This window comes from Lutra lutra, chromosome 4 (genome assembly GCF_902655055.1).
Source record: "Lutra lutra chromosome 4, mLutLut1.2, whole genome shotgun sequence".
Taxonomy (NCBI): domain Eukaryota; kingdom Metazoa; phylum Chordata; class Mammalia; order Carnivora; family Mustelidae; genus Lutra; species Lutra lutra.
The window spans coordinates 185219653-185245908 of NC_062281.1; the positions used below are offsets into that span (position 1 = coordinate 185219653).

Sequence of the window (26256 nt, forward strand, 5' to 3'; positions counted from 1 at the left end):
AGATGGCACACTCCTTTCATCCTTCCTTTTCGAGCAGGGACTATAGATGTGATGTATGGAGCTGTTGCAGTCATTTTGTGCTCATGAGACAACACACTAAGACTGGAAAAACTGGAAGACAGAAAGGGTCCTTGATGATATAGACATACTTCTGTTCTTCAGGACTGCCTGCTTGTCACATCAAAGAAATCCCCATATGTTTCAGCCACTTCTAGTCTAGTTTTCTAGAAAAGCTGAATCTATTCCTAACTGTGTCAATCCTTTATTAGCCTAACCTTGAGTGTGAACTTGAGCAAGAGCTTCACATCACTCAGCTTTGGTTTTCTTATGTGTAAATGGGAACAAATATCACAGTGTGTATGTGAGGACTGAATGTGACTCCATTTGTAATGCACGATGACTGATGACTGCCATTGTTATTCATACTCCTGATTAAGAGGAATGCAATATCAAATTATAAAATTTAAAGTCACCTCTCCTATCTCAATAACGTCTTCTAGTTTTCAAAGGGACTTCTCGGGGCGCCTGGGTGGCTCGGTCGTTTAAGCATCTGCCTTCGGTTCAGGTCATGATCCCAGGGTCCTGGGATGGAGCCCCACACTGGGCTCCCTGCTCAGTGGTGAGTCTGCTTCTCCCTCTCCCTCTCCCTCTGCTGCTCCCCCTGCTTGTGCTTTCTCTCACTCTCTCCCCCATTCTCTAGCAAATAAATAAATAAAATATTTTTTAAGCCAAAAAATAAACAAACAAAAAAAGACTTCTCTTTCTTCATCTTAGCTCATCCTCAACCCCAAATCCCCGAGGGAACAAGTATTATTCCCTATTTTATGCCCAGAAGACTCAAGAGAGGTTAAGCAACTTGCCCAAGGTAGCTTAGCTAATGACAGGGCTACCTGTAACTCAAATCTGACAGAGTCCCTGGGGCCCAGACCAAGCAGGCTCTGAACTGTTCTACTACAGGTCCCACTTCCCTCCTGGGGACCACTGGTGTCTCAAGTTTAGGGATAACGCTGTAGCTGAGACAGTATGGCTCATGTGACAAAGAAAACATGAGCTGGACTGTGGCCTTCAAACTCCCCCTCCTGTGCCTGGAACCTCAGGGTTCCTTGGGCTCCAATCTCCTGCCCACTGCACTCTTTATTCCATTAACATTAGGGAACTGAGAGCCCTGTTCAGAAGCAGTCATACTGGTTGAGAACCCAGATGATTCGAACCCCACTTTCACCACTTACCAGAAGAAAAAAAAATTGTTAAATAGTTAGTTCTCTCTGTGTATTAGTCAGGATTTGCAAAACAGCTGCTGTAACAAATTACCCCCTAATCTCAGTAGCTGGACATGGCAGATGTTTCCTCATGTCCCAGTGCAGTGCAGTAGGGCTGGGTGGGGCTTGGGGAGGGGAAGGGGTCTATGCTCCAGTGGGTTATTCAGCCTCTTTCCATCTGCAGCTCTGCCCTCCCCCCCCCCATTAGATCCTCAACACCCTGCAGGCTGATAGGGCTATTTTAAGGGTCAGGCATTCACTAAACTGGCCAGCACCTACGGCATGGTCACGTGACCCTAACTACAGTGGGGTGCTGGTAAGTGTAACTCACGGTGTGTCCAGGAAGGAGGGGGCGGTGACCCACCACCCATGGTCCCTGGTGGTCTCATCTCAGGCAACCCCATCGAAAGTAGACAGCCCCCATCCCCCAGAGCATGTGACCTCGGTGCATTCCTTATTTCATTCTTCATGCCTCAAATAGATTTCCTTATCCACTACCCATGTCCCCACAGTGGAGTGCAATCTCCTTGAAACTGGAACCCCCTGGTCTCTCTCACCCCATAGTCCCTCCGATATCTACCAAATAAATATTACACTAGTAGAAACTCAAACTTTAACAGAATATTGAAATAGCTGGGATTAAGAGAGAGACTGCGGCAGAGGAAGAACAGGGCACTCTGGGCCCTTGTCCATCCCGCCCAGTGGGTCCCCAGACGCTGCCCCAGACCCACCCTGGTCCTCCTGTCCTCACACTCTGCGTCTCCCCTAGAGACAGCCCCCCCACCCCCACCACCATCCATGACAGAAGCCAGCACTGGTTCCAAAGAAGTTGTTTATTTGCAGATACAAAACAAGGCCCTGGCCACAGGAGGGCTGCCCCTTGGGCTCACCTATAGCAATTTCTCCCTGGCCAGAGAGAATGAGTAAGACTAGAAAAACTTCATCTCTCCCATCCCACCCCCCAACTCCTAGTCAAAAATAACTGGGACCCCAGCAGAAGGTCCCATCTCTCCCGCCCCGGTTAAAACCTACTGAACTGAGAACAGGACAGCCTACGGAAGACGCCAGCGAAAAGTAAGTGGCTATTTGAAGATGATCACTGACCACTCTGCTCCAAATGACAGACCAGCCCCTGGAGACACCGCGACCGGAGGGCTTCCCTGTCCCCATCTAGGCTGGATCCTACTCTTGAAACAAGATAAAACCCTAGAACCTAAAAAAACATCCTCATAACCTTGGAATTCCAAAGCCAGCTAACTGCTAACCCCAGACCCTGTCACTGGAAATTAATCGCCCGAGCCCTGGGGACCGGGGGCCAGGTCCCTGGAGCTGCCAACAGGTCACAGCCTCTGACTCTCTTCGTACTCCTCTTTGGTCATCCACTCGGACTTGTAGGAAGACAGATGGGCCACAACGGAAGCTCCAAGCCAGACGCTGAAGTTCCTGTTGGAACCCACCCACATGGTGGCCTTGGTGGAGGAGAAATGCTCTGCAATCAGCTCCTTGTACAGGCGCTTGGTGAAGCCAGGGTACAGGGTGTTGCCCCCGCAGGCCATCACGTGGGAGGTGAGCAGCGGGTGCACGGCCGCCTCGCAGGCCAGGATAGCCTCCACCACGGCCTGGGAGATACCGGGCCCTTGTAGGTCGAACACCTGGGGGCTGAAGAACATCTCGGGGGCCAGCCGCTGCATGGGGGTCAGCTCCACTGGGGTGCCGTCGGGAAGCTGGTAGGTGTTGTTTTCATCTGAGCCGCTCGGCAGGCTCTGGCGGAAGTCCAGGGCCTCCGCCAGATTCTGGGGCACATAGCACTTGCTCATTTGGGTGGTGGCCACCGTCTCCAACTGGAACAGGTTGTGGCGATTACAATCCTCCTTGAAGAGGCTCTTGAAGAGATAGGCCGACAGATCCTGGCCCGCGAACTCCAGCGTCTTACCGCCGGACCGCAAGGGGCGGCCCAGGTGGAACGGCTGCACGCGGGTCAGGCCATAGCCCGAATCCACGACCACGCCGGTCAGGAGGCCGGAGGCATACAGGGACATCTCCAGCTGGTCGGCCAGCAGGATGGACGGCACATCCTGTAACTCAAACATAATCTGCAAGAAGGGAGAAGCGCCACTAGGGTATCTCCCCCGCACAAAAGGCCCTGATCCATTTCTGGGTTCTGCTTTCCCCAAGACTGAGCTGCATGCTAAGCTGTCAGAACTGAAACGGGGGCACACCTGTGTCCCCCAGGGACTTGGGGGGCGGGTGCTGCCCTGAGGGGGTGGGGTCCAGGGCCCCTAGAGCTCATGCTGTGGGAACAAGGGAGGCACTAGAGGATGACAAGTTGGATTTGCCCTGGGTGGGGGGCAGTTGTTTGAGGACCCCCACTGTTCAGAAGACTGTTTTTTGGTGGTGAGGTGGGAGGAGCTGTCAGCTGCTGCGAAGGAATGGTGCTGAGATGCTTGGCTCTGTGAGCAGGGACCAGCGGGGCTATGGCCAAGTGGCCGATCTGCTGCCTGACCCATTTCTTTAGAAGACGGAAGAAGAAATTAGGCAAGAAATACATGCATCATATCCACCGCTGCCTCCAGAAAAGGAGGGGGAAGAAGGAAGGAAGGAAGGTAGGAAGGAAGGAAGGAAGGAAGGAAGGGTGGGTGGGTGGAAGGAGGGAGATAACATACTCTCACCTCCTAGTAAGTGAAGCCTTTTTTTCTCCACGCATCAAGACAAAACTGGAATGCTGACATTTAGGTTTTGGCAAAGTCCCTAGGCTGATCTTCTCCCCCACCTACCACCCCCGCCCAGATCTTTACAGAGCACCCCCGCTGCCTCCCTCATTCCCCGGCTCCAATTGCATCCCAGGTTTCTGACCCTATAGACACAGAAAGGCAGCACTAGTCTGCCCTTCCGTGGCCTTTGGCCATGAAGCCACCTCTTCAGGCCCCAGAAGACCCATCTGCCCTACTGAGGGGGAAGAAGCTCCCCCACGCCCACACTCAGAATACCGTCCTGCCTCCATCCACTTCCCAAATAGAAGCCCAGTCCCTCTTTTTCAAATAGGAAATGAAATACGAATCCCACTTAAAACTCTCCAGGATCTTCTGATTTATTTAGAGCAGGGGTTGGCGAGCATTTTCTATAAAAGCTAGACAGTTGGGGTTGCCAAATTTAGCAAATAAAAGTACAGGCTGCTCAATTAAATTCGACTTTCAGACAAACAACAAATAATGTTTTCATATACGTATGTCCTGTGCAATACCTGGGACATGCTTACACTAAAGTATGACTTGTTGCTTCCCTGAAATCCAGCTTTAACTAGGCACCACGTAGTTTATCCAGCAAACCTACAGTAAAGAGGTTTCTTAGCCTTTACATAGTATGGATACAGTCTGTGCTGTAACCATCACGGCTCTGCTGATATGGTGTGAAAGTAGCCAAAGACAGTATGTAAAAGGGTAGACATGGCTATGTTCCAATAAAACTTTATTTATAAAAACAGATGGGGGGGGCCAGTTGGGCCCACCAGCTGTAGTTTGCCAAACCTTGATTTAGAGGAAGATCTAAGCACTCCCCATAGCCCCTGGGGTCATATCTGAATGCAAAATGCCAGGCTAGTTCCCATTCATCTTACCTCCAGGGTCTTCCGTCGGTCCGCAGGCTCTCTCAGAGGGGACTCTGTGACCATCACAGGGAAGTCCTCATGCTCCCGTCTGTGTCTCTCCAGCACAAACGACCAGATGTGCTCCACGCCCTCCCAGTTGAGGATACGGCCACGCTGGATGGGGTAGCTAAAGGTATCAGGATGGCAAATGTCGATGCCTAGACTCACGCGCCTCTGGGCATAGCTGGGGCCAGGATTCTCCCTGCACGGGACGTAGTTCACGATGCTCGGGAAGACCATCTGGGGTTCATTCCACCCAGACAAGCCGGCCTTCAGAAAGCCAGACCCATGATCGATGATAATGGTTCTCGCGGCCATGGTGAAGGCAGAAGTGGGAGAGGTCTCCTGGACTTGACTGTGGAGAGAAAGGATGGGGGGTTATTCCAGGCCACCGTGGGCTGCTGCCCACTCTCTACCCCAGAATCAAACTTCAGACTTCCCTAAAGTGTGTCCATTTCCCCTTCCAAGCCTCTGTACAAGCTGTGCCTGCAATATTCTTCCCGTCCCCAAACTCCTAATCATCCTGCAAAGCCCTGCCTTCAAGGTCCTGCCAAGCCCTCCTTCCCGCCCACCTCTCCCATTGTACTTTGCACACTCATCTGTTACACCAGGGGCATGCCTCCACCCCACAGGAGCAGAGGTTGGGCCCTGCTGCTCCTAGCAGCCTTTGGAAGAAGTGTTCACCCGGGAAGCTCTCGATGGTGGCTGGCCACCTGATTTGAGAACTCAGGGTCATCAGCCTCAGGGCCCACCGCCCTCCATGATAATAGCACAGCAGCAAAAGCAGCAAGAACAGTCGTAACCACAGTGACAAGGACAACGACAATGAGGACAATGATGACCAGCAGAGCTACCATTCCTGGGGTGCACACCCTCTGTCTAGTGCCAAGAGAAACACCTCACTCACATGGGAGGTTGAACCGTGTAAATCTGCTGTTCCTGCTGGTCAGAAATGATCGGATGCCTTTTCACATGGCATGAGTGGGTGATCATTTCATCTTTACCACAACCTGTAAGGCAAGTAGCCCTGTTACCCCCATTTTACCAGTGGGGAAACTGAGGCACGGGGGGTTTGAAGTCACTTTCCCAGGGCCACACAGCTGACCAACGGGGCTGACAGTTATACCCAAAGCAGATTCCAAAGGCCACACTCTGAGCATCAGGCTAAGTCTGAGAAGCAGGCTTTGAGGAGGAGCTAGGCGGCTAAGTTACTGCCTAGGAGAGGTGGTACGTGGGGTATCTGACCATGATCATGGTCAGTTTTGACACCTGGAAAGTGGGGAGAATAAGAACCACCATGCTGGAGAGGTAGGTGTGGTCACTACCTGATTTCCAGACTTACTACAAAACTGCAGGGGCCAAGACAATATGGCACCGGTGAAAGGTTAGTCACAGAGACACGGGGGACAGAATGACAAGCCCAGACACAGACCTTCCCCAAGTTTGACACAGTGCAAAAACAAGGGAAGGGAGGTCGAACAGTCTTTACAGTAAATGGTGGGGAACAACTGGATATCCACACCCCAAAAAAACGAACCTCAATCTGTATGTCACATCTTATTAAAAAAACTCAACATGGATGATAGATCTAACCATACAATCTCAAACTAGAATCCAACTTTGAAAAGAAACAGAGGAGAAAAAATCACTGTGAGCTCAATACAGTAAGAGTTTCTTAGATAGAGTATCATTTGCTTGGTCCGTAAGAGAACAAAATGATAGGCTGGAATTTGCCAAAATTTAAGAAATGTGCACTTTTTTAAAAAAAAAGATTTTATTTATTTGAGGGAGAGTGCACAAGCAGTGAGGTGGTGCAGAGGGAGATGGAGAAGCAGACTCCTTGCTGAGCAGGAAGCCTGACTCAGGGCTTGATCCCAAGACCCGGAGATCATGACCTGAGACGAAGACAGATGCTTAAATGACTGAGCCACCCAGGCGCCCCAGAGACTTGCACTCTGAAAGGTACTATGAAGGGAACAAAAAGACAAGCTACAGACTGGGCGAGAGTATTTGCAAATCTCACATCAGATAAGTAACTTGCACTCAAAAAGTAAAACGAACAAACTCACAGAAACCAACATAAGAAGAACAATCCGATAGTTCAAGTGGGGGAAAGACTCAAACATCACAGAAGAAGTTATATGGATGGCAAGGAAACATATGAAAAGAGTTGCTAGAAAAATGAATGTTAAAACCACAAAGAGATGGCCCCACCTGGCTAGGAGAACTGCCCAAGGTTAGACGTTGACCAGACCCAGTGAAGGGCGAGGACGTGGAGGGCCTGGAGCCTTCATATGCTGCCGGTGGGAATGCAAAATAAAACACTCTGGGAAACAGTGTGGCAGCTTCACATATAAAGGTAAATGGACACCCACCATACCTAGGATTCCCACTCCGGGGTATTCCCCCAAGGGAAATGAAAACTTACATTCACCCAAACACCCTTGATTCATAATTGTCAAAGCCTAGGGACCACCTAATGATCCTTCAGCTGGAGAACAGATGAGCAAATCTCCGTTCAGTGGAGTCATACTCAGCAACAAACAGAAATGAGCAAGTGGTACGTGTGATAACGAGTAAGTCTCCAAAGCACTGCAGGAAGGAAGCCATACTCAAAAGGAAACAACTGGACAATTTGATTCCCATGACAATTCCAGAAAAGGTAAACATAGAAGGACAGAAAACAGGGGGCGCCTGGGTGGCTCAGTTGGCTAAGCATCTGCCTTCAGCTCAAGTCATGATCCCAGGGTCCTGGGATCGAGCCCCGCATAGAGCTCCCTGCTCAGTGGGGAGCCTGCTTCTCCCTCTCCCTCTGCTGCTCCCCCTGCTTATGCGCTTGCTCTCTCGCTCTCTCTCTCTGTCAAATAAATAAATAAAATCTTCAAAAAGAGAAAAGAAAACAGATCTGTGGGTGCCAGTGGCCAGGAGCAGAGAGAGGAGGTGACCACAAAGGGTCATGGTAGGATTTGGGGGGATGATGGACTGTGCTATGTCTGGGTCGCGAGGGCAAGCATGTGACCATATGTGTTTTTCAACTCTTGCAACTATACACCAAAAAAAAGAGGGATTTTTATTCTAAGTAAAAAATGTTAAGGGAAAAAACCCGTGGGTGTGGGGACCCAAGAAAGTTGACGCCATCACCTTACAGAACACGAACTGTCACACAGCAGACTCCATGCCTAGAACGCATGTGGGTGTTTCTTGTTAGAGAGACAGCCGGGAAGGCAGCGCAGCCCGGAGGTGATTTCTGGGGCTGTCATTCCCCCGGCTATGTGCTCTGCCCCCGTTCTGGGCAGGAGCTGTGCGCACACATCACTGTGGGGCATGACAGCCACCGCCTGGCCCTGGCCAGTGGCTCCCCACCACCACCAACCTTGGGGCTATGACAAAGCCTTACTACCTTGAAATAACTCTGACATCACACAGGGGAGAGCAGAAAGCAAGAGAGCTGGAGCCAAGGTGCTGACCTCTTTGGCCTGCTGGTGGGCTGAGCGTTGGATTCCTCACCCCGAATCACCCAGTGAGGGAGAACTGGGCACCAGGATGACATCCACCAACCTCCCTGCATCACAAGAGTAGACTCAGTGATGGATGCTTCCCTGACCCTGGCCTTCTGGATCGGAGGACAGGCTGCTGGAATGACCTCCACCGTGGTTGTATGTCAGGATGCTCACTGAGTTGGGGTGGTGGTGGAGGGACACCAAGATGGTGGCCCAAGAGACCTGGCCTGCGAGCAGAAGGCAGGAGGCAGTGCACCATTCCTCTCCTGGGCCATGACGTAGGAAGAAAGTCTGGGGGATGACACGGAGTCCAGCTCCAAGGACAGAGATAAAATCTGCATATTCAAAAACATTTTTATGGAGTCACCAATTCTACAAATTCCTACGGAGCACCTATAATGTACCAAGAACCATTCTAGAGCAAGTTGACCAAGTGGTTCCTGCCCTCCTGGACCTTATGCCCTACAGAGAAAGATTGTCAGTAAGCACTAGATCAAATACACCATGCTGCGGGGAGGGGAGTGGGACTCAGTACAATGAGGAAAAATAAAATCTGGTAAGAAGGCCGGGGAGAATCAGGAGCACAGAGGTGTGGTGTTGTTCTAGATGCGGCAGTCAGGAGAGGCCCTGCTATCAGGTGACCTGTGAATAGAGAACAGGAGTGAGAGAATAAGGTATGCAATTACCTGGAAAAGTGTCTAAGCCAAAGGGACAGCAGGTGTAAAGGCTCTGAGGAAGAAACTGTGTTCTAGAAGAGCCAGGAGGACCATATAGTGGGGATGTATGTAGTGGGCGAGGGGAAGGGTACCAAAGATCTTGGGGGGACCTCGCAGGCCTTCATACTATTTAGAGACTTGAGAAACCAGCAGGGCAGGGGAGCTTAAACAGAGGAATGACATGATCTGACTTGAGTCATATACACACACACCACTTGGGCTGATATGAAAAACAGAGCACAGGGGTCAAGGTAGAAGGAGGGGAGAAAAAGGACATGACAGATGATGGTGGCCTGCATTACAGTGGCAGCCATAAAAAGGGTGGAAAGCAATCAGACTCTGGAGGTACTTAGGAAAGACCATTACAGTGGAGCATGAGACAAGGAGAAGAATGAAGGAAAACACCAAGATCTGGGGCCTGAAAAGCTGGAAGAAGGAAGTACCCACTTACTGAGATGGAGAAGACTATAGAAGGAGCAGGTCTGAGACAGGGAATAAATCGGGGTTTTTTAATGTTGGACTTGATAACAGTTTACAATGCCTATTAGTACACATGATGATGTCTGGAGGCAGAGTCTGCAGATGTCTGAGCTGGAGATATAATTGGAACTTACTGAGCAGATGAAATTGCAAGTTTTGGGGATGGATGAACTCATGAAGAGACTCGGGGTAGATCAAGACCAGTGCCTGTGGGTAATTTGAGGTCTAGGGGCTGGGCATTGAGAAGGAACCAGTAAAGATGATGAGAAGGAGTGGCTAAGGAGTAAGAAGGCATCCCAGAGGCCAAGCAGAGAAAATATGTCAAGAAGAGGGAAATCAGATGAAGACTGAGAAATATCTGTGGACTTTAGCAACACAGAAGTCACCAGTAGCCTTGGCAAGAGTTACATCAGAGCGTCACCAATGGAGAAAAGTTTGAGGGGTGGGAACAGAGATTCTACAAAAATGGCCCCCTGCTCTGCCAAAAGTGCATGTCACAAAAGAAACGTTAAGTGTTCAAAATGGAAGGACAGGGTCACCAACACAAGGTACATTTTCCAGCTGTGGATCAGAGAAATAAAATTACCATGAAGAACATTATCGCAAGCTTCTGGTGCAGGCCAGGACAGAGCACCACAGCCCTGCCTCCCACTGGATAAAACTAACAACATCCAACACAAGGCAAAAAGCAAAAGAAAAAGCAAAACAGGCAGATTAAAGAGAAGAATCAAAACTTAGAGAAGCAACCCACCTAGGGGTGAAGTTCTCGTCTGTTCGATTTCCCCTTCTCTCTTGCAGTGTTGGCCTGAGATGGGTTCCCAGTAGAGCTTCAGGAGAGGATAACTGACCTCTAAGACCAAGGGAAGACCTGTCTTTCTGGCCACAACAACAGGAAAGGGGACGCTTGAAAGTCAAAGAGGGTGGAAGGAAGACAGCAGAGAAGGGACTCCCCTCGTTCAGGGTAAGAACCTGCTCAAGGCCCTAAGATGTGCAAGTGCATGCAAGGGAGGGACCCAAAGCAGCAGTGCAAAGCCCCTACGAGTGGAACTGACATGGGAACCACCACCCATGGAAGAAGACCAAGTACAGCCTGAGCCCAGCTGGGCTGCTGCACACTAAAACAGAACCAAGAACACAAGCGTTCTCCAGAGGAGTCTCCCAGCCAAAGATTCAGGATATCCAGCGTAGAAACCAAAATTACTGAACACATAGAGAATCAGAGCAACCTAACTAATCCTTCAGGGAAAAGAGACACATGCCAACCCTGAAATGACCTAGATGCTGGAATTACTGAAGACGTCCAAGCAGCGGTTACAACAGATGTACAGGTAGATGCTCTGGGAGTGGGGGGAAGGACAGGTGTTCTCAGTGAGAAGGAGATTCTATAAAAAGAACCAAGAGGTACACATAATATCTGAAATCTTTTGAGAAATCTTTTCCATAGTAGAATGGAGGTGGCAGAGTGATGAATAAGATAAATTAAGATATCAACAGAAATTGCCCAATCTGAAAAATAGGAAGGAAGTAATGTAACAAAAAGAGCCTTGGAGACCCATGAGACACTATAAAAACATCTATTATTCATGTCATTGAAGTCCCACAAGAAGAGAAGAAAGATCAGCATAGTACAAAATATTTGAAGCAATGAAGTTCAAAAATTTCCCAGATTCTGTGAAAGACATAAATCTACCAATTCAGGGAGCTCGGCACATCCCAAAGAGAATAAATTTAAAAAACAAAACACAGAGACCCATGTGTAGACACAGTGTAGTCCACTACCAAATACTGAAGTTTTCTCTTGCTTCATCTCAAAAGCCTCCAGAGAAAAATGAAAGCATTGTAAATATGGGGGGCAGAGGACAGCAATTAGGCAAACTGCGGACTTCTCATTGGACAGAAATGTCATCACAGAATTCTATACCTACCAAGAGTATCCCTCAGGAATGAAGATAAAATACGGCACTCTTAGTGGAAAACCAAGAAAATTCATCACCAGCAGCACTCCTTTCAGAAATGCTAATGATGAAAGTAAATAAATAAAAGAAAAAAGAAATGCTAAGGAAAGTTCCTCGGGTTGAAGGACAATGACACCAGAATCTGGAACTCCAGGAGTGAAGGAGGAACAGCAGATTTTGTAAATATCTGGGCAAAAATAAAAGGATCCTTTTTCCTCTTGAAAATGGATATGGGCATTAAAAGCAAATAATTAAAACAACATGCGGTGGTATTTCCAGGGTATGTGGATGGAAAACATGTAAGTCCCACGAGAAAGGAGGTGGGGGAAGGGACCTACGTGGTTGCAAGTGTTACACCTATGTGAAGTGTAAACACTAACTCTAATTACACTGTTCAAGGCTAGCTATAAAATTTTTTTAATTTAAAAGAAAGGCTAGGTATATCCATGGCAATCCCAAGAGCAAGCAATAAAAAAATATAATAATACAGAGAGATAAACCCAAAAGTCCAAGATATAAAATGAAACAGAACACTAAGAAACATTCAAATAATCTGAAACAGGGCAAGAAAAAAGGAACAGAGAAACAAAAGAACGGGCGCAGGGAAGGAGAGACACAAAGAGTAGTCCTATATCCAACCAAATCAACAATTACACCAAAATAAGCCCCAAGCCACATCAATTGAAAGGCAGAGATTGTCAGTTGGAATAACAACAAAACGACTTAAGACTTAACGGTAGACTGTCTACAAGAAATCTACTTTAGGTGTGCCTGGGTAGTTCAGTCGGTTAAGCAGTTGCCTTCGACTCAGGTCATGATCCCAGGGTCCTAGGATCGAGTCCTGCATTGGGATCCCTGCTCAGCGTTGAGTTTGCTTCTACCTCTCCCTCTACCTGCGTCTCTGCCTACTTGTGTTCTCTCTCTCTCTCTCTCTCTTTCTGTCCAATAAACAAATAAAAAATTTTTTAAAAAGAAATCCATTTTAAATACAATGTAAAAATTAGTTAAAAAGTCAAAGAACAGAAAAAACTAAACCATGTAAGAATGAATCAAATGAAAGCAGGAGTAGCCACCTTAGCCTCAGACAAGGTTGGCTTCCGAACAAAGAATATCACCAGGAACAAAGACAGGTGTTGCATAATGGTAAAAGATCTGTTCACTAAAATGACATAATAATCCTAAATGTATATGCATCGAACAGGTATTCAAAACTTTTTATGCAAAGACTAAAAGATGCAGAAAGAGAAACAGAAAAATCCACCATTCAACCTGTAGGTCTCAACTCCTTTTCCAGTAACTGAGAGAAAAAAGTAGACCAGCCAAGCTGGCTGGCTATTTGGAAATTCTGTATCTTTGCTGATTTTCCAACTGACATTTATATAACATTGCATTAAACAAGAGCAGAATGAACATTCTTTTTCCAAAGCACATGGTACCCTCACCAAGATAAACTATCTTAGGAGCCCCAACGCAAAACTTGACAAATGTAGAATTGAAATCATATAAAACATGTTCTCACATCATAAAGGAATTGGGCTAGAAGTCAAAACCAGAATGATAGCAGGAAAATCCCCAAACCTTTGGAAATTAAACACTCAAGTCTAGATAACTCATGGGTCAAAGAAAAAAAAATTAGAAAATATTTTGAAATGAATGGAAATAAAAATACAACCCATCAGAAGGGGTGGGGTGCAGCTATAGCAGTGCTCAGAGGGAATTTATAGCATTAAATATTCCTATGAGGAAAAGGAGGAAGGTTTCAAGCCAATAAGCTAACCACCCAGCTCAGAAAACCAGAAAGGGAAGCATGCATTAAACCCAAACCAAGCAGAGGGAGAAAATGATAAGGAGTAAAATCACTGAAAATGAAAACAGGAAACCAATAGAGAAAACTCAATAAAACCAAAAGTTACTCCTTTGAAAAGATCGATAAATTAATAAACCACCAGTCAGACCAAGAAGAAAAAAAAAAAAAAAAAAAAGAGGAAAGACACAAAGGGTTGGTATCAGAAATAAGGTGACATTACTTCTAACCCAGCAGACATGAAAAGAGAATATTATGAACAGCTTTCTGCCTATCAGTTTGACAACATAGGTGAAATGAATGGAGTCCTTCAAAGACAGAAGCTACCACGGTTCACTCAAAAAGAAATATATAAGCTGAATAGCCCTCAAACTAAGAAAGTGATGAATTTTTAGTTTAAAAAGCTTGCAACAAAGAAATGAAAGTCCTGGATGGTTCCACTGGTAAATTTAACCAAACAGTGAAGGAGGATGCAAAGCTTGTTGTACAGAATCTCTTCCAGAAAGCAGAAGAGGAGGAGAGAATGCATCCCAGTTCATTTTGTGGGGACAGCATTACCCTGATATACAAATCAAAAATATTACAAAAAAAACCTATAAACCAAAATCCCTCATGAACATAGATACAAAAAAAAATTCTCAATAAAATATTAGAAAACCCAGCAATATATAAAAAGGATAACACATATCAGCTGAATGGGGTGTATCTCAGAGATGTAAGGCTGGCTCATTATTTTAACGTCATTATACTTTGACCTGTCAACAGACCAAGAAGGAAAACTACATGATTATCTCGAAGGAAAAAAACCACTGCATAAAATTCAATGTGCATTTATAATAAAAAGTTTCAGGAGCTAGGACTAGAAGTGAATTTCCTTAATCTGATAAGGGGCATCTAGGAAAAAACCTACAGATAATGGTGAAAGACTGGAACTTTCCTCCCTAAGATCAGAAACAGTGAGAATGTCAGCTTTCACCACTCCTAGCTCAAAATGAACCAGAAGTCCTACCCAGGTCAATGCAGCAAGAACAAGAAAGGAACCTCATACAAATTGCAAAGGAAGAAATAAAACTGCCCCTATTTACACAAGGCATAATTACCTATGTAGAAAATCCCAAAGAACCTGCAAAAAAAAAAAAAAAATCCTACAACTAATAAATGAGCTTGGCCAAGTCACATCATTCAAGTTCCATATTTTAAAAATCAGTTTTATTTTACATACCAGCAACAAACAGCTAGAAGTCAAAAATTTAAAAACAGTGCCATTCATAATAGCATCAAAAACCGTAAAAGACTTTGGCATAAATCTAACAAAATGTGTCATAAGATATGCTGAAAACTACAAACATTGATGGAAGAAACCAAGGAAAACCTGAGTAAATAGAGATGCTCTGTTCATGGATGAGAATATGTGATATCATTATGATGCCAATTCTCCCCAAACTGATTTATTGATTCAATCCCAATCAAAATTCCTTCAGAATTTTGTTTGCAGGTATCCACAGCCTGACCCTCAAGTTTATATAGGACGACAAAGGAATGAACGTCCAAAACAATTTTGAAAAAAGAACAAAGTTGGAAGACTCACACTATTGACTTTCAGACCCTCTGTAAATCCATAGTCATCAAAATGGTATGATATCAGTGTATGGATGTCCACACAGATGAGTGGTAAGGAACAGACTCTGAGAGGTTTGGCCAAGGATTCTGACAAAGATGCCAGGTAGAACACTGCAGTGCTGAAACGTTGTCTTTTCAATGAACAGTGCTGAAAAAAAATTGAAGCTCTCTGTGGACAAGAAAATAACCCTTGTCCCATTCCTTACCTCTTACACAAAAAATTATCTCAAAATAGATCATGCAAACTATATTTATAAAACCCCAAACTGGGGGCGCCTGGGTGACTCAGTCAGTTAAGCATCTGACTCTTGATCTCAGGGACGTGAGATCAAGCTCTGTGTTGGACTCCATGCTGGGTGTAGAACCTACTTAAAAAAAAAAAAAAAAAACCCAAACTGTAAAGCTTATAAGAGAAACCATAAGAAAAAAATCTTATGACCTTATCTAAGAACATCCAGGTGTTCTTAGGTATGACACAATCCACAAAAGGAAAGATTTTTTAAAACATTTTATCAAGACTTTAAAAAAATACGTTCTTTTTTTTTTTTAAAGATTGTATTTATTTATTTGACAGACAGAGACATAGCGAGAGAGGGAACACAAGCAGGGGGAGTGGGAGAGGGAGAAGCAGGCTTCTGGCCAAGTAGAGAGCCCAATGCAGGGCTTGATCCCAGGACGCCAAGATCATGACCTGAGCAGAAGGCACTCTTTTTTTTTTTTTTTAAGATTTTATTTATTTATTTGACAGAGAGAGATCACAAGTAGGCAGAGAGGCAGAGGCAGGCAGAGGGGACGGGGAGCAGGCTTCCCACTGAGCAGAGAGCCCGATGTGGGGCTCAATCCCAGGACCCTGGGATCATGACCTGAGCCGAAGGCAGAGTCTTTAACCCACTGAGCCACCCAGGCGCTCCCAAAATTCTGTTCTCTAAAAGACACTACAATGGGAATGAAAAACATTAGCCACACGACTGGTAGAAAATATCTGCAAATCACATTTCTGATATAGAACTTATATCCAGAATACATAAAGGACTGTCAAAATTCAATAATTAAAAAATGAGCGTCTTAAAAATGGGCAAAAACTTGGACGCTTCATCACAGAAGCTCTATAGATGATAATGACACAAGAAAATGCTAAGCATCATTAGTCATTAGGGAAATGCCAAGTAAAACCACAATGACATACTACTACATACAAATTAGAAAAGCTATATTTATTTTTAAAAGAACAATGCCAGTCACCGGCAAGGATGTGAAAGATTGAAACTCTCATACACTGCTGATGGGAGCATAGAAAGGTTTAACCAGGAAAACAGCTTGGAAGTTTCTTACAAAGTTAAACATCCACCTACTAGTCAACCCAGCAATCCGATTCTTAAGAAAAATAAAAATTTATGTTCATACGAAAATGTTTACACCAATGAAAATCACCCGCAAGTGGAAAAAACCTAAGTGTTCTCCAGCTAGGGAAAGGATATACTAGGGTATGTCCATCCAACACTGTCCCGCTCAGCAGTAGAAAGGAACAAGACTACGGATCTGTACAATAGTATGTAGGACTTCCAAAACCAGCATGTGAAACGGAAGAAGCCAGACCTACAGGCTGTATATTTGCATTTCTAGCACATTCCGGAAAAAAAGCGAGAACTATCAACACAGAGAATGGACCGGTGGTCGCTAAGGGCTGGGGGTGGTAGGAAGGGTTGACTACGTAAGGGCGTGGAGGAATCTGGGGGAATGAAAGAACTGGATTATATCTTGGTTACATGTGGTATCACATCGAAAAGGGTGATGCTTATTTCCATGCAAATCTTTTAAGTGAATTTTTGGGGAAAAGAATATTTGGGGAACTGTTGGTGATGTTTGAACATGGGTTGTGTCTGCAATGTCTGATTTCTTGCATTCGATCACTATATGGTGGTTTTGAAGGATAATACAGCCTTGATTTTAAAGAGATGCATGAAGAAGTATTTAAGGTAAAACGTCATGCACTTTACTTTCAAGCAGATCTGGAAATAACCCAGCACATGTACACAGAAGAAACCACAAAGCAAATGTGGTAAAAGATATTGGCTATTGAGTAGAGGTGAAGGGCTTTTGAGAGTGCATTGAACTGTTCTCGCACCTTCGCTAAGTATGAACGGCTCTTAAAATTAAAAGCTTTCAGGAAAAGAAAGGATAGGAGGACGGAAATCAGAGACAGTGAGTATAGACGATTTTGATGAGTTCTGCTGTGAAAGGAAGCCGAGAAATACAATAGATGTGGAGAGATATGAGGCCCCGGGGAGTTTGAGGTTTTTTTTTTTTTTTTAATAGACGAGAAATAATATGTTGGTTTTGTGCTGATGAGAATAATCCAGTAGAGAAAAAAGTTGAATGGCATCAGAACAAACCACAGTTTTAAATACTTCTTTTTTTAAGATTTTATTTATTTACTTGACAGACAGAGATCACAAGTAGGCAGAGAGTCAGAGAGAGAGGAGGAAGCAGGCTCCCCGCTGCACAGGCTGCACAGAGAGCCCGACGCGGGGTCTGATCCCAGGACCCTGAGATCACGACATGAGCCAAAGGCAGAGGCTTAACCCACTGAGCCACCCAGGTGCCCCTAGAACAAACCACAGTTAATTCTAGACTCTGTACCGCAGGAAAATTGTGCCTGCTTTTCCAGCATCATATTGTACCCTCTCCCTCGGTGCATGGGCCTCCAGCCCCACTGACCTTTCTCTGCTCCTTCCTTCCCCAGGACACAGCCTACTCCATCCTCCCTGGGAGCCTTGCATTCCGTTTGCCCTCTGTCTGGAACACCTGTTCCAGCGGTTCTGGAAACAGCTGCTTCTCGCCATGACCATCTGGATTCAAGGGTTGCCCCCATCGAAGTTCTCCCTGTCCACCTGCTCTGCTCCCAACCAGAATCACAGCAGCACTTATCCCAATACTGAATGATGTTGTGTGTCTTCTGGGGTGTTGTCTGTCTTCCAAGGGCCACCAGACTCTAGGACCCAGGGTGGTCAAGTTTTTGTCTTTTGCTTCCATGGTCCCACCACATACCTGGCCTATTTTTGTTAAATCAAGTTGGGCTGAATGAATACAATTTTTAAAACACATCGGCTTAGGCACCTGAGTGGCTCCATTGGGTAAGCCGGTTAAGCATCTGCCTTCAGCTCAGGTCATGATCTTGGGGTCCTGGGATTGAACCCCACATCGGGTTCCTTATTCAACAGGGAGCCTGCTTCTCCCTCTGTCCGCCGCTCCCCCTGCTTGTGCTCCTGCGTGCAAGCACCCACTCTCTCTCAAATAAATAAAATCTTAAACACACACATACACACACGCACACACACACACACACACCCAGTCAGCTGGCAGCACGATGGTTCTATACGGACTCCACTCCCATGTTCCTAATGTCTCTTCTATCAGCCTCTGGTGACTTCCCTGCTCAAAACCCTTCACCCGCTCTGCTGCCAGTAAGCAAGAGGAAGTGTGAACTCTGCTTGACGTAGGAAGGCACCAGGCTCTGGCTGCCAGCTGACCTCACCTTTCGGTCCCCACCCCATGCATCTGAAGCGAGAGCTGTGTTGTATTTGCTTCGTGAGTACTGTGTCCTTTCCTCAGCTCTTCTCTGCTTGAAATTCCCTTCCTTAACCCTTCTCCAGCCTTTACTATCCGAATCAAGCCTTCACTCCAGAAAGCTTCTAGCACCAGCCGACTCCCACATGGGAGCTCATTCCTCCACAGACAACCACGACCCAGAACACCTGTTGGTGCTTACACTGTGCCAGGCTCGGGGCAAGGCCCTGCCCACATATTATCTCATTTAAATGTGAAATAATCCAATGACAAGGGAATAGGACCATCTCCGTTGTACAGATGCAGGGATTAGAGTTTACAGCAGTGAGGGCATTGGCTCCAAGACTCCAAGTCTCCAGGGCAATCAGGATTCCTATCCACACCCGTGGCTTCCAGAGCCCAGGGTAACCACTGCCGTGGCTAACCAAGGGGCTCATGTTAACTGGTTCTCTAGCCCTTCGTTTTCAGATGAGAACAACTACCTCTCATGGATGCTGAAAGGACAAGCAAGATCGCTTACAGGAAGGACTGCATTAGCTCCCGTTGGTCAGTAGGGCCTCTTACTGCTAACTGGGGAGTCTTCGCTCCCCCGGGGTCTGCACGGTATTTGTGCACACAGGCACTCCGGGGTGTGTTCTCCAAGGCTCCCTCGGGGGACCCTAAAAAATGCCTTGTGTTTGGTTGGAAACATTTTGTAAGGAACTCAGCACCTTTACCTACATTCTCGCTGGACCCTAAGGAGCCCTCGTGACATGGGAACCTTACTCCGTGTTTGGATGTCAGCACTCGATCACTGCTCACCCCGCACACACCTCCCACGACCCCCAAGCCACAGGAGCACTTTGCTCCCATCTCATGCGCACAGCCACCCTGTGGACTGGATACCATCACTGGCCTCAGGTGTTTATGTGAGGAAACAGAGGCACAGGCAGGAAACTTACCAAGTCCCCACAGCCATTGAGCACTGAACTAGGATATGAACCCAGAGTCTCTCTGGCTCCTCTAACCCAACAGCCTCTAACCCAACAGCCATCTTGTTCTCAGCCTCTCCCTATGGTTGGCACAGCACAAAGTCACCTGTGTCCCGATCCCCAAATGTGCAAACAGGTTAGGTTAGGTGGCCGAGGGGGATTAAGATTACAGGAGGAATTCAGGCTACTAATCATCTGATCTTGGGATGGGGAACACAGCCTGGATGATCTGGGTGAGCCCCAGGGAATCACAAGGGTCCCTGAAATGTGGAGGAGAGAGGAAGAAGGTCAGAGTCAGAGAACGATCTAGAGAAGCAGCAACACGGCCAGGTCTGGGGATGGAGGACAGGGCCACAAGCCCACGAGTGTAAGCGGCCTCTAAAAGCTGGGACAGGCAAGGAGTGGAGTCTTCCTTAGGGCCTCCAAGAGGAACGCAGCCCTGCCAACACCTTGATTTGAGCCCATGAGACTCCCTTTGTTCTCTGGACCTCCAGAACCATAATGTAATGAATCTGCCTTGTTTTTAAGCACTAAGTTTGTGGTTCTTTGCCATAGCAGCTATACAGAACCCGTACAGATACAAAAGCAGCTCACATTTCTTTCCTCTTCATGGCTGACCAGGCCACAGGGGATCCATGGTAGGCTCCAAAGGCAAAGCCCCCATCCCAAACACCTTCCCCTGGCCTCCTGTAGGGAGATCCCATCTGCTGGGCTATCAGGTGAAACCAGACATTTTATCACGAGGCCAGATATGACTCTCGGCTTCCCTGTACATCAGGAACCAAGCTGGGGGAACAGACACCAGAGGCCCTGCAACAGGCTTCATCAGCTCCAGAGTCCCTTCCTGGGGGCAGGGAGCTGAGCGGATCCCACCTCCGGAGGCAGATGGGCTAAGCTTCATCATAGTAAGTCCAAGGACAGGGTAGAGTTGATCCTTCCAAAGGGTAGCTGGGTTCAGGGAGTGCCTTCACTGAGGAAGGGGGAGGAGAAGTAGAAGGGAGAGAGACAGAGATAGAGAGAGACATCAAATTTGCATGAGTGGAAGACAGGGTTTTAATTACTCCTTTTCTTAACTCCATTGTACCTTGAGGTATTTTAACATTACTCTCCCTGGCAGGGAGGATTGATTGATTGTCTCTTGGCGTTCAGAAACCCTGATTAATGTAAAACTAACCAGTCGTTCTGAACTCTGGGGAATTAATCACTTAAATGTGGGAATTACTCAATAAACCATTCAAACATGCAATAAACCAAGCCATTAAAAATTAATCGCTCGACATCCTGGCCATGTAAACAGGGCTAATAAGATCCTGGCGGCTGAAAGAGGGAAAGGGAGGGGGGAGCAATGCCTTTAACCAGCTGCCCCCAAGGACCACAGAGGACACACCAATGTCCAGGCCACATGTCACAGATCATCGGAGCAGGTGACATCTCTTCCCTGGGCCCCCCTTTCCACCCAGCCCGAGGACAAGGCCAGCAAGAGAGAGAGTGCTCACTGGGATGGTAAGAGGTGGCAGGATTAGAGCTATACCTTTGACAAATACTTTGTTTTAAGATTTATCTCTATTTTTTTATTTATCTGAGCGGGAGAGAGCGAGAGAGCACAAGCAGGGGGAGCGGCAGAGGGAGAGGGAGAAGCAGGCTCCCCACTGAGCAAGGAGCCCGATGCAGGGCTCAATCCCAGGACCCTGAGGTCATGACCTGAGCCAAAGGTGGACACTTAACCCACTGAGCCACCCAGGCACCCCCTTTGACAATTATTTATTGAGCACCTACTGTGTGCCTGGCACTGTGCTGGGCTCTGCAGATAGGCCAGTGAACAGGAAGACCATGGAGCTGTCATGGGGTGTGCATATGTGTTATAGGGAGGCAGGAAACACTTGTTTTATACAATATTGGCTATAAAGAAAAATAAAACAAGGGACAAGTGTAGGTATATGGGAAGAAATTCCTATTATAAACAGACTGATGAGAAAAGGCCTCTCTGAAGAGGTGCCATTTGACTAAGATATGAAGAGGGGAGGGCACCAAGCACACAGATATCTGGGGAAGAGGGAGGTAAAGACCTCGCGGTGGCAGTGTACGCAGCGTGGCTGAACGGGAGTAATCTGGACACATGAGGTGTTTTTAGCAGGAAGCACAGGGAAATCCTAAAGGAAGATGTTACCGGTTGCCACTAAGGCTTCTGAGCAGGCTGGGAGGGGTCGTCCCTCCCGCACATTAGAAGAACCACATTAGCAGAGGGACTCAGGATGGGTGGTAGGCACAGGCAGAAGCAGGGGGGCCAGATGGGAGGTGGCCCCCCAAGTCGTACACGCATCAACCCCGTCTGGTCAACAGCACCTGTGTCTGGGTTGCGCTCACCTTTTACTCAGCTCAGGGCCATGTCCCAAAACCCTCACCACAGTGACTGATTCAGGGAGGGACATCAGCCCCAATATAAGCCAATGATGAGGACACATTAGCTCAGGGCTTCTGGGAAAGAACCTTTTTTTTCTCTTGTCACAGAAGGCCGTTCTCCTGTTCAGCATAGGCATGTCAGATCTGAAACTCCCATGTCCTTACTGTGATATAGCTACCCCCTGCAGATAAAGTGAGCCCAGAGAAAAGGGCAGAGACAAGAATGGCCCAGAACTGGGCCAGGGTTGGGAGGGAGCAACATCATGAACTTCTGGATCAAACTTCTCCTGAAGCCAGATTCCCTCTGGGGTTTTTAGTTCTTAGAGCCAATCAATTTCCTTGTTTTGTTTGAGCGGGTTAGATTCCTGACTGACACAGAATTCTTATGTTGTCTGTATTCACCTAGCCATGACACATACCCTATGAGATAAGTATTATGCCCAATTTTCCAATTTATAGATTAAAAAAAAAATGGAGGTCCAGAAAAACTGTCCAGTGGCATACTGCTGGAATCTGGCAAAGCTGGAATTTGAACACAAGTCTTGCTGGCTTTGAAATCCTTGCCTTGAGCTTATATTCTATCTCTAAAATTACAGAGACTTTGAACTGGACCCAGTGACTGAATTCGGGAACAATGATGTGGCATACACTGTCCTCTGCTCCCACCCTTAGCCGATAGCATCACTAACGGGCATCACTTACCATATGAAGAAGGCTTTCCTGCAGGGCCTTAATATGGTGTAGACTCTCTCCACCTGCTTCCAGCCACCTGAAGGTCCCACATGACACAGTAACTGAACACAGTCCTGACATGATCGACAACTAACCCTGGCGGCTGACCACAGTTCCCAAGCCCACACAAGCCACCCTCCCCCCAGGCCCCATCCTACAGAGGCCACAGAAGGAGACTGACTTCAATGCTGAAACCAGTAGAAGCGTCCAGGAGCTAGAGGTGTCTGGGCCCCTTGGGGAAACCCCAACCTGGAGGACAAGACCAGGGCACCACTCATGGGGGAGCCCAGGGAAGCACCCTTGTGACCCACGTTGCCCTGGGTGGGGTCAAAAATTTGAAAACCAACAGAAGCTTCCAGAAAAATAGAAAACGCCATGATCGGTAAATGAAGAAACAAAAAGAGCTGAGCAGGCCAAACCATTAAATAAATTGAAATGTAATCCAAGATACCCCCCAAAGGGTCGTAATCCCAGATGAGCACAGAGGTGAGCTCTGCCAAAAGGATCATCCCTCAATTACAGAATAGAGGGGAAAAAAGGAAAGCACTGATTCCATTTTATGAACTTAGTATAATCTGAATTCCACAACTGAGTAAAGATACTATAAGCAAGGGAAATCATAAGCGTATTCCGCTTATGAATATAAGTAATAAAACTTCAACATAAAGTATCCGCTAACCAAGGTAGGAGCCAAGTTAATGAACCCCCAAGGCAGCAGGGGTCAGACCGGGTCAGATAGCCTGGGTTCCAATGCCAAACCCTCCACTCCTTGCCAGCTGCCTAACTTCTCTGAACCCTGTCGGGCACCCTGGACTCCACCCCCCAAGGAGTATGTGTGCACACACACATATGTGCACATGTACACACACGCACACACACATATCCTCAATCACTTGGCCACACAACCCAGCATCCACTCTCATGACCAAGACCATTCAGGCCCCAGAGAAGAAGCTGGTGCAGAAGCTCCCGCCCAGTATCACAGAAACAAGAGACCACCTGAGTGCAAAGGTTGGGAGCTCAGAAGCACCCAAGCTTTGAGCTACAGGAGGTGGACTTTGGGCAGCAGAAGTGCTCTGCTAAGAGGAAAGGCAAATTAACCACCGTCTCAAACCTTCCTCTCAGCCCCCATGCAATAGATTCCTGCAGAAGGAAGGGACACGTCCTCATTTCCCGCAGGTTCCCGTTTGTGGGAATAGAGGCTCTCACAGAATAGCCAGACTTGGACGGCATTCCCAGCTGCCTCACGGGGCAACTCAGGGACACCAGAAACATTGAACAAGTTACATTCCCTTAACATTTGTATGTGCCTGGATATAGAGGCAATTATCTTGTCAGCTACGTGGACAGCAAATGCCAGAGTTCTGTTTTCAAAGGGGAGGCACATTCAGGCTTCAAACAACTTTGAATTTAAAAATTTTATTGATGTATACTTTGCCTCTTAACGTTTGCAGCTGATTTTGAATTTTAGATGAAAAACTTCTGAAGGCTTAGGAAAGTCTATTTATTTTTTTATATTTAATTTATAGTTCATAAAAGTTTAATTTTGTATACTTTGTACATAATTATGTTTTATTTTTTTTCTCTTTTATCTTATTGCTATCAATAGAACCCAAATTATGGGAGAGGCTTGATTACAACAAAATTTAGTTATTTTTCCAAATTGGAGGTAAGGAAAGTCAGTTTTGTGGAATAAATACGTAATTTATGAATTATGGATGACTTCATTACTCATCCAAATATTTCTGGCTTATTAACAGAACCCTAAAATGTGAGATAATAATTAAATTCAGTGATCTTGGTAACTTGTAGATTTGATCTTTATCAAGGTAGATTTCTGAGACAGGAAGATAGAATATATTTTATTTAACGGTTTGTTAACTTGTTTTATGACTTTATTTTTAAGTTGAAGTGAAATTTAAGGTCTATATGAGTAGGGGAGGTTTGTTTTTTTTTAACTTTTTTAATTGAAGTATAGTTAACATACAAAGTTATGTTAGTTTCAGGGCACAAAATTCGATGGTTCTACACAGTATTCAGGGCTCCTGATGCAGTAAGAATTACAACAACAGGTTGACAAACACCTTTAATCAAATTTAACTTTCTATTTTTAAAAACTCAGCAAAGAATTGAAGAGAATTTCTTTAACTGGATCAATGCTGCACCATGAAACCGACAGCAAATCTGTCTTTAGGTAAAATCTCAGCCCTGTTCCTTTTTATATTGGGAATAAGGCAAGAAGTCTGCCATCCCTTCTACAACACCATTCAATATGGCACTGGCGGTGCTGGCCCACGCAGTTGGACAAGAAGAAATAGAGCATAAAATAATTGGAAGAAGAGAGATAAAAGTATCACACTCACATTTAAGAGAAAATGTTAGCATTGACAGAAGAAAAATCTGCCAGAACTGAAACATGCTCAGGACAATGAACTTAAACATGAACAGCATTCCTCTACATTCGCAATAACCAATGAGAGACACCACTCATGTTATCAAATAAAAGATATATCCTATTTTAGAACTGACCCAAATCCCCGGGACTTATATGAGGAAAAGTTTTAAGTTATCCAGTGACCAAAAAAAAAAAAAAAAGGAAATCTAAATGTCATGTGAACATCGTTAAAATGCTAACTCCCCAAATTAATCCATAAATTTTAATGCAATTTCAATGTGAAAATTACAGGTTTGTTTTTTTTTTTTAAGATTTTATTTATTTGGGGCACCTGGGTGGCTCAGTGAGTTAAAGCCTCTGCCTTCGGCTCAGGTCATGGTCTCAGGGTCCTGGGATCGAGCCCCGTATCGGGCTCTGTACTCCGCAGGGAGCCTGCTTCCCCGTCTCTCCCTCTCTGCCTACTTGTGATCTCTGTCTGTCCAATAAATAAATAAAATCTTTAATTTTTAATTTTTTTTTTAAGATTTTATTTATTTATTGGACAGACAGAGACCACAAGTAGGCAGAGAGGCAGGCAGAGAGAGAGAGGGGGAAGCAGGCTCCCTGCTAAGCAGAGAGCCCGATGCGGGGTTCTAAAAGAATCTGGAAGAAGAGAATTGCTCAGTCTCAAAAGAGAAGAAAAAAAGCCTCCAAGGAGGCCAGAAGAATTGTCCCAGAGGAAAAGCGATAAAAACAGCTATAATGCTCATATACAAACAGATGAAGAGCAGAACGGCGGAGAGAGCTCAGATAGGAACCTCTTTGTATGCCAAGGTGAAGCCCGATAAAGGTGGTCCCAAACGGGAGGGGAAACGATAAAATTTGGGGCAGGGGGAGTGGCAGAGGGAGGGACTGATGTATTGTATAGACGGAAGTTGCCTGCTTGCCAGACAGAGAACACAGGACAGGATCCAGACAGATCAAAATCCTAAATTTAAAAAGTAAAACTATAAAGCTAAGGGGAGATATCATTGGAGAATCTTTTTGGCCTTGGCATCGGGAAGGGTTTTTAAAACGCACACACATACACACAATTTCTAAGGCCAACGGCAAAAAAATGGAAGAGAGATGTACCAACATAAAAGTGATCGATTTCCATTCCGTGAAAGCAGACTCGTTTAACAGACACACATCACAATGCGAGAAGAACCCGGCAATATCTAACAGCCACAAGC

General features: G+C 46.1%; 1 protein-coding gene across 2 annotated transcripts in view; it reads right to left on the bottom strand.

The window, feature by feature from the left end:
• Positions 1-2104: 2104 nt before the first annotated feature.
• ACTL8 (actin like 8) overlaps positions 2105-26256 on the bottom strand; it is a 65047-nt gene continuing 40895 nt past the window's right edge. For both annotated transcript variants that reach the window (XM_047727735.1, XM_047727734.1), the window contains exons 2-3: positions 4873-5257; positions 2105-3352 (exon numbers count right to left, since the gene is read on the bottom strand). In XM_047727735.1, the coding sequence (XP_047583691.1) occupies positions 2600-3352; positions 4873-5220 (1101 nt within the window). In that variant the 5' untranslated portion in view covers positions 5221-5257 and the 3' untranslated portion in view covers positions 2105-2599. The remainder of the gene's footprint in view (positions 3353-4872; positions 5258-26256) is intronic.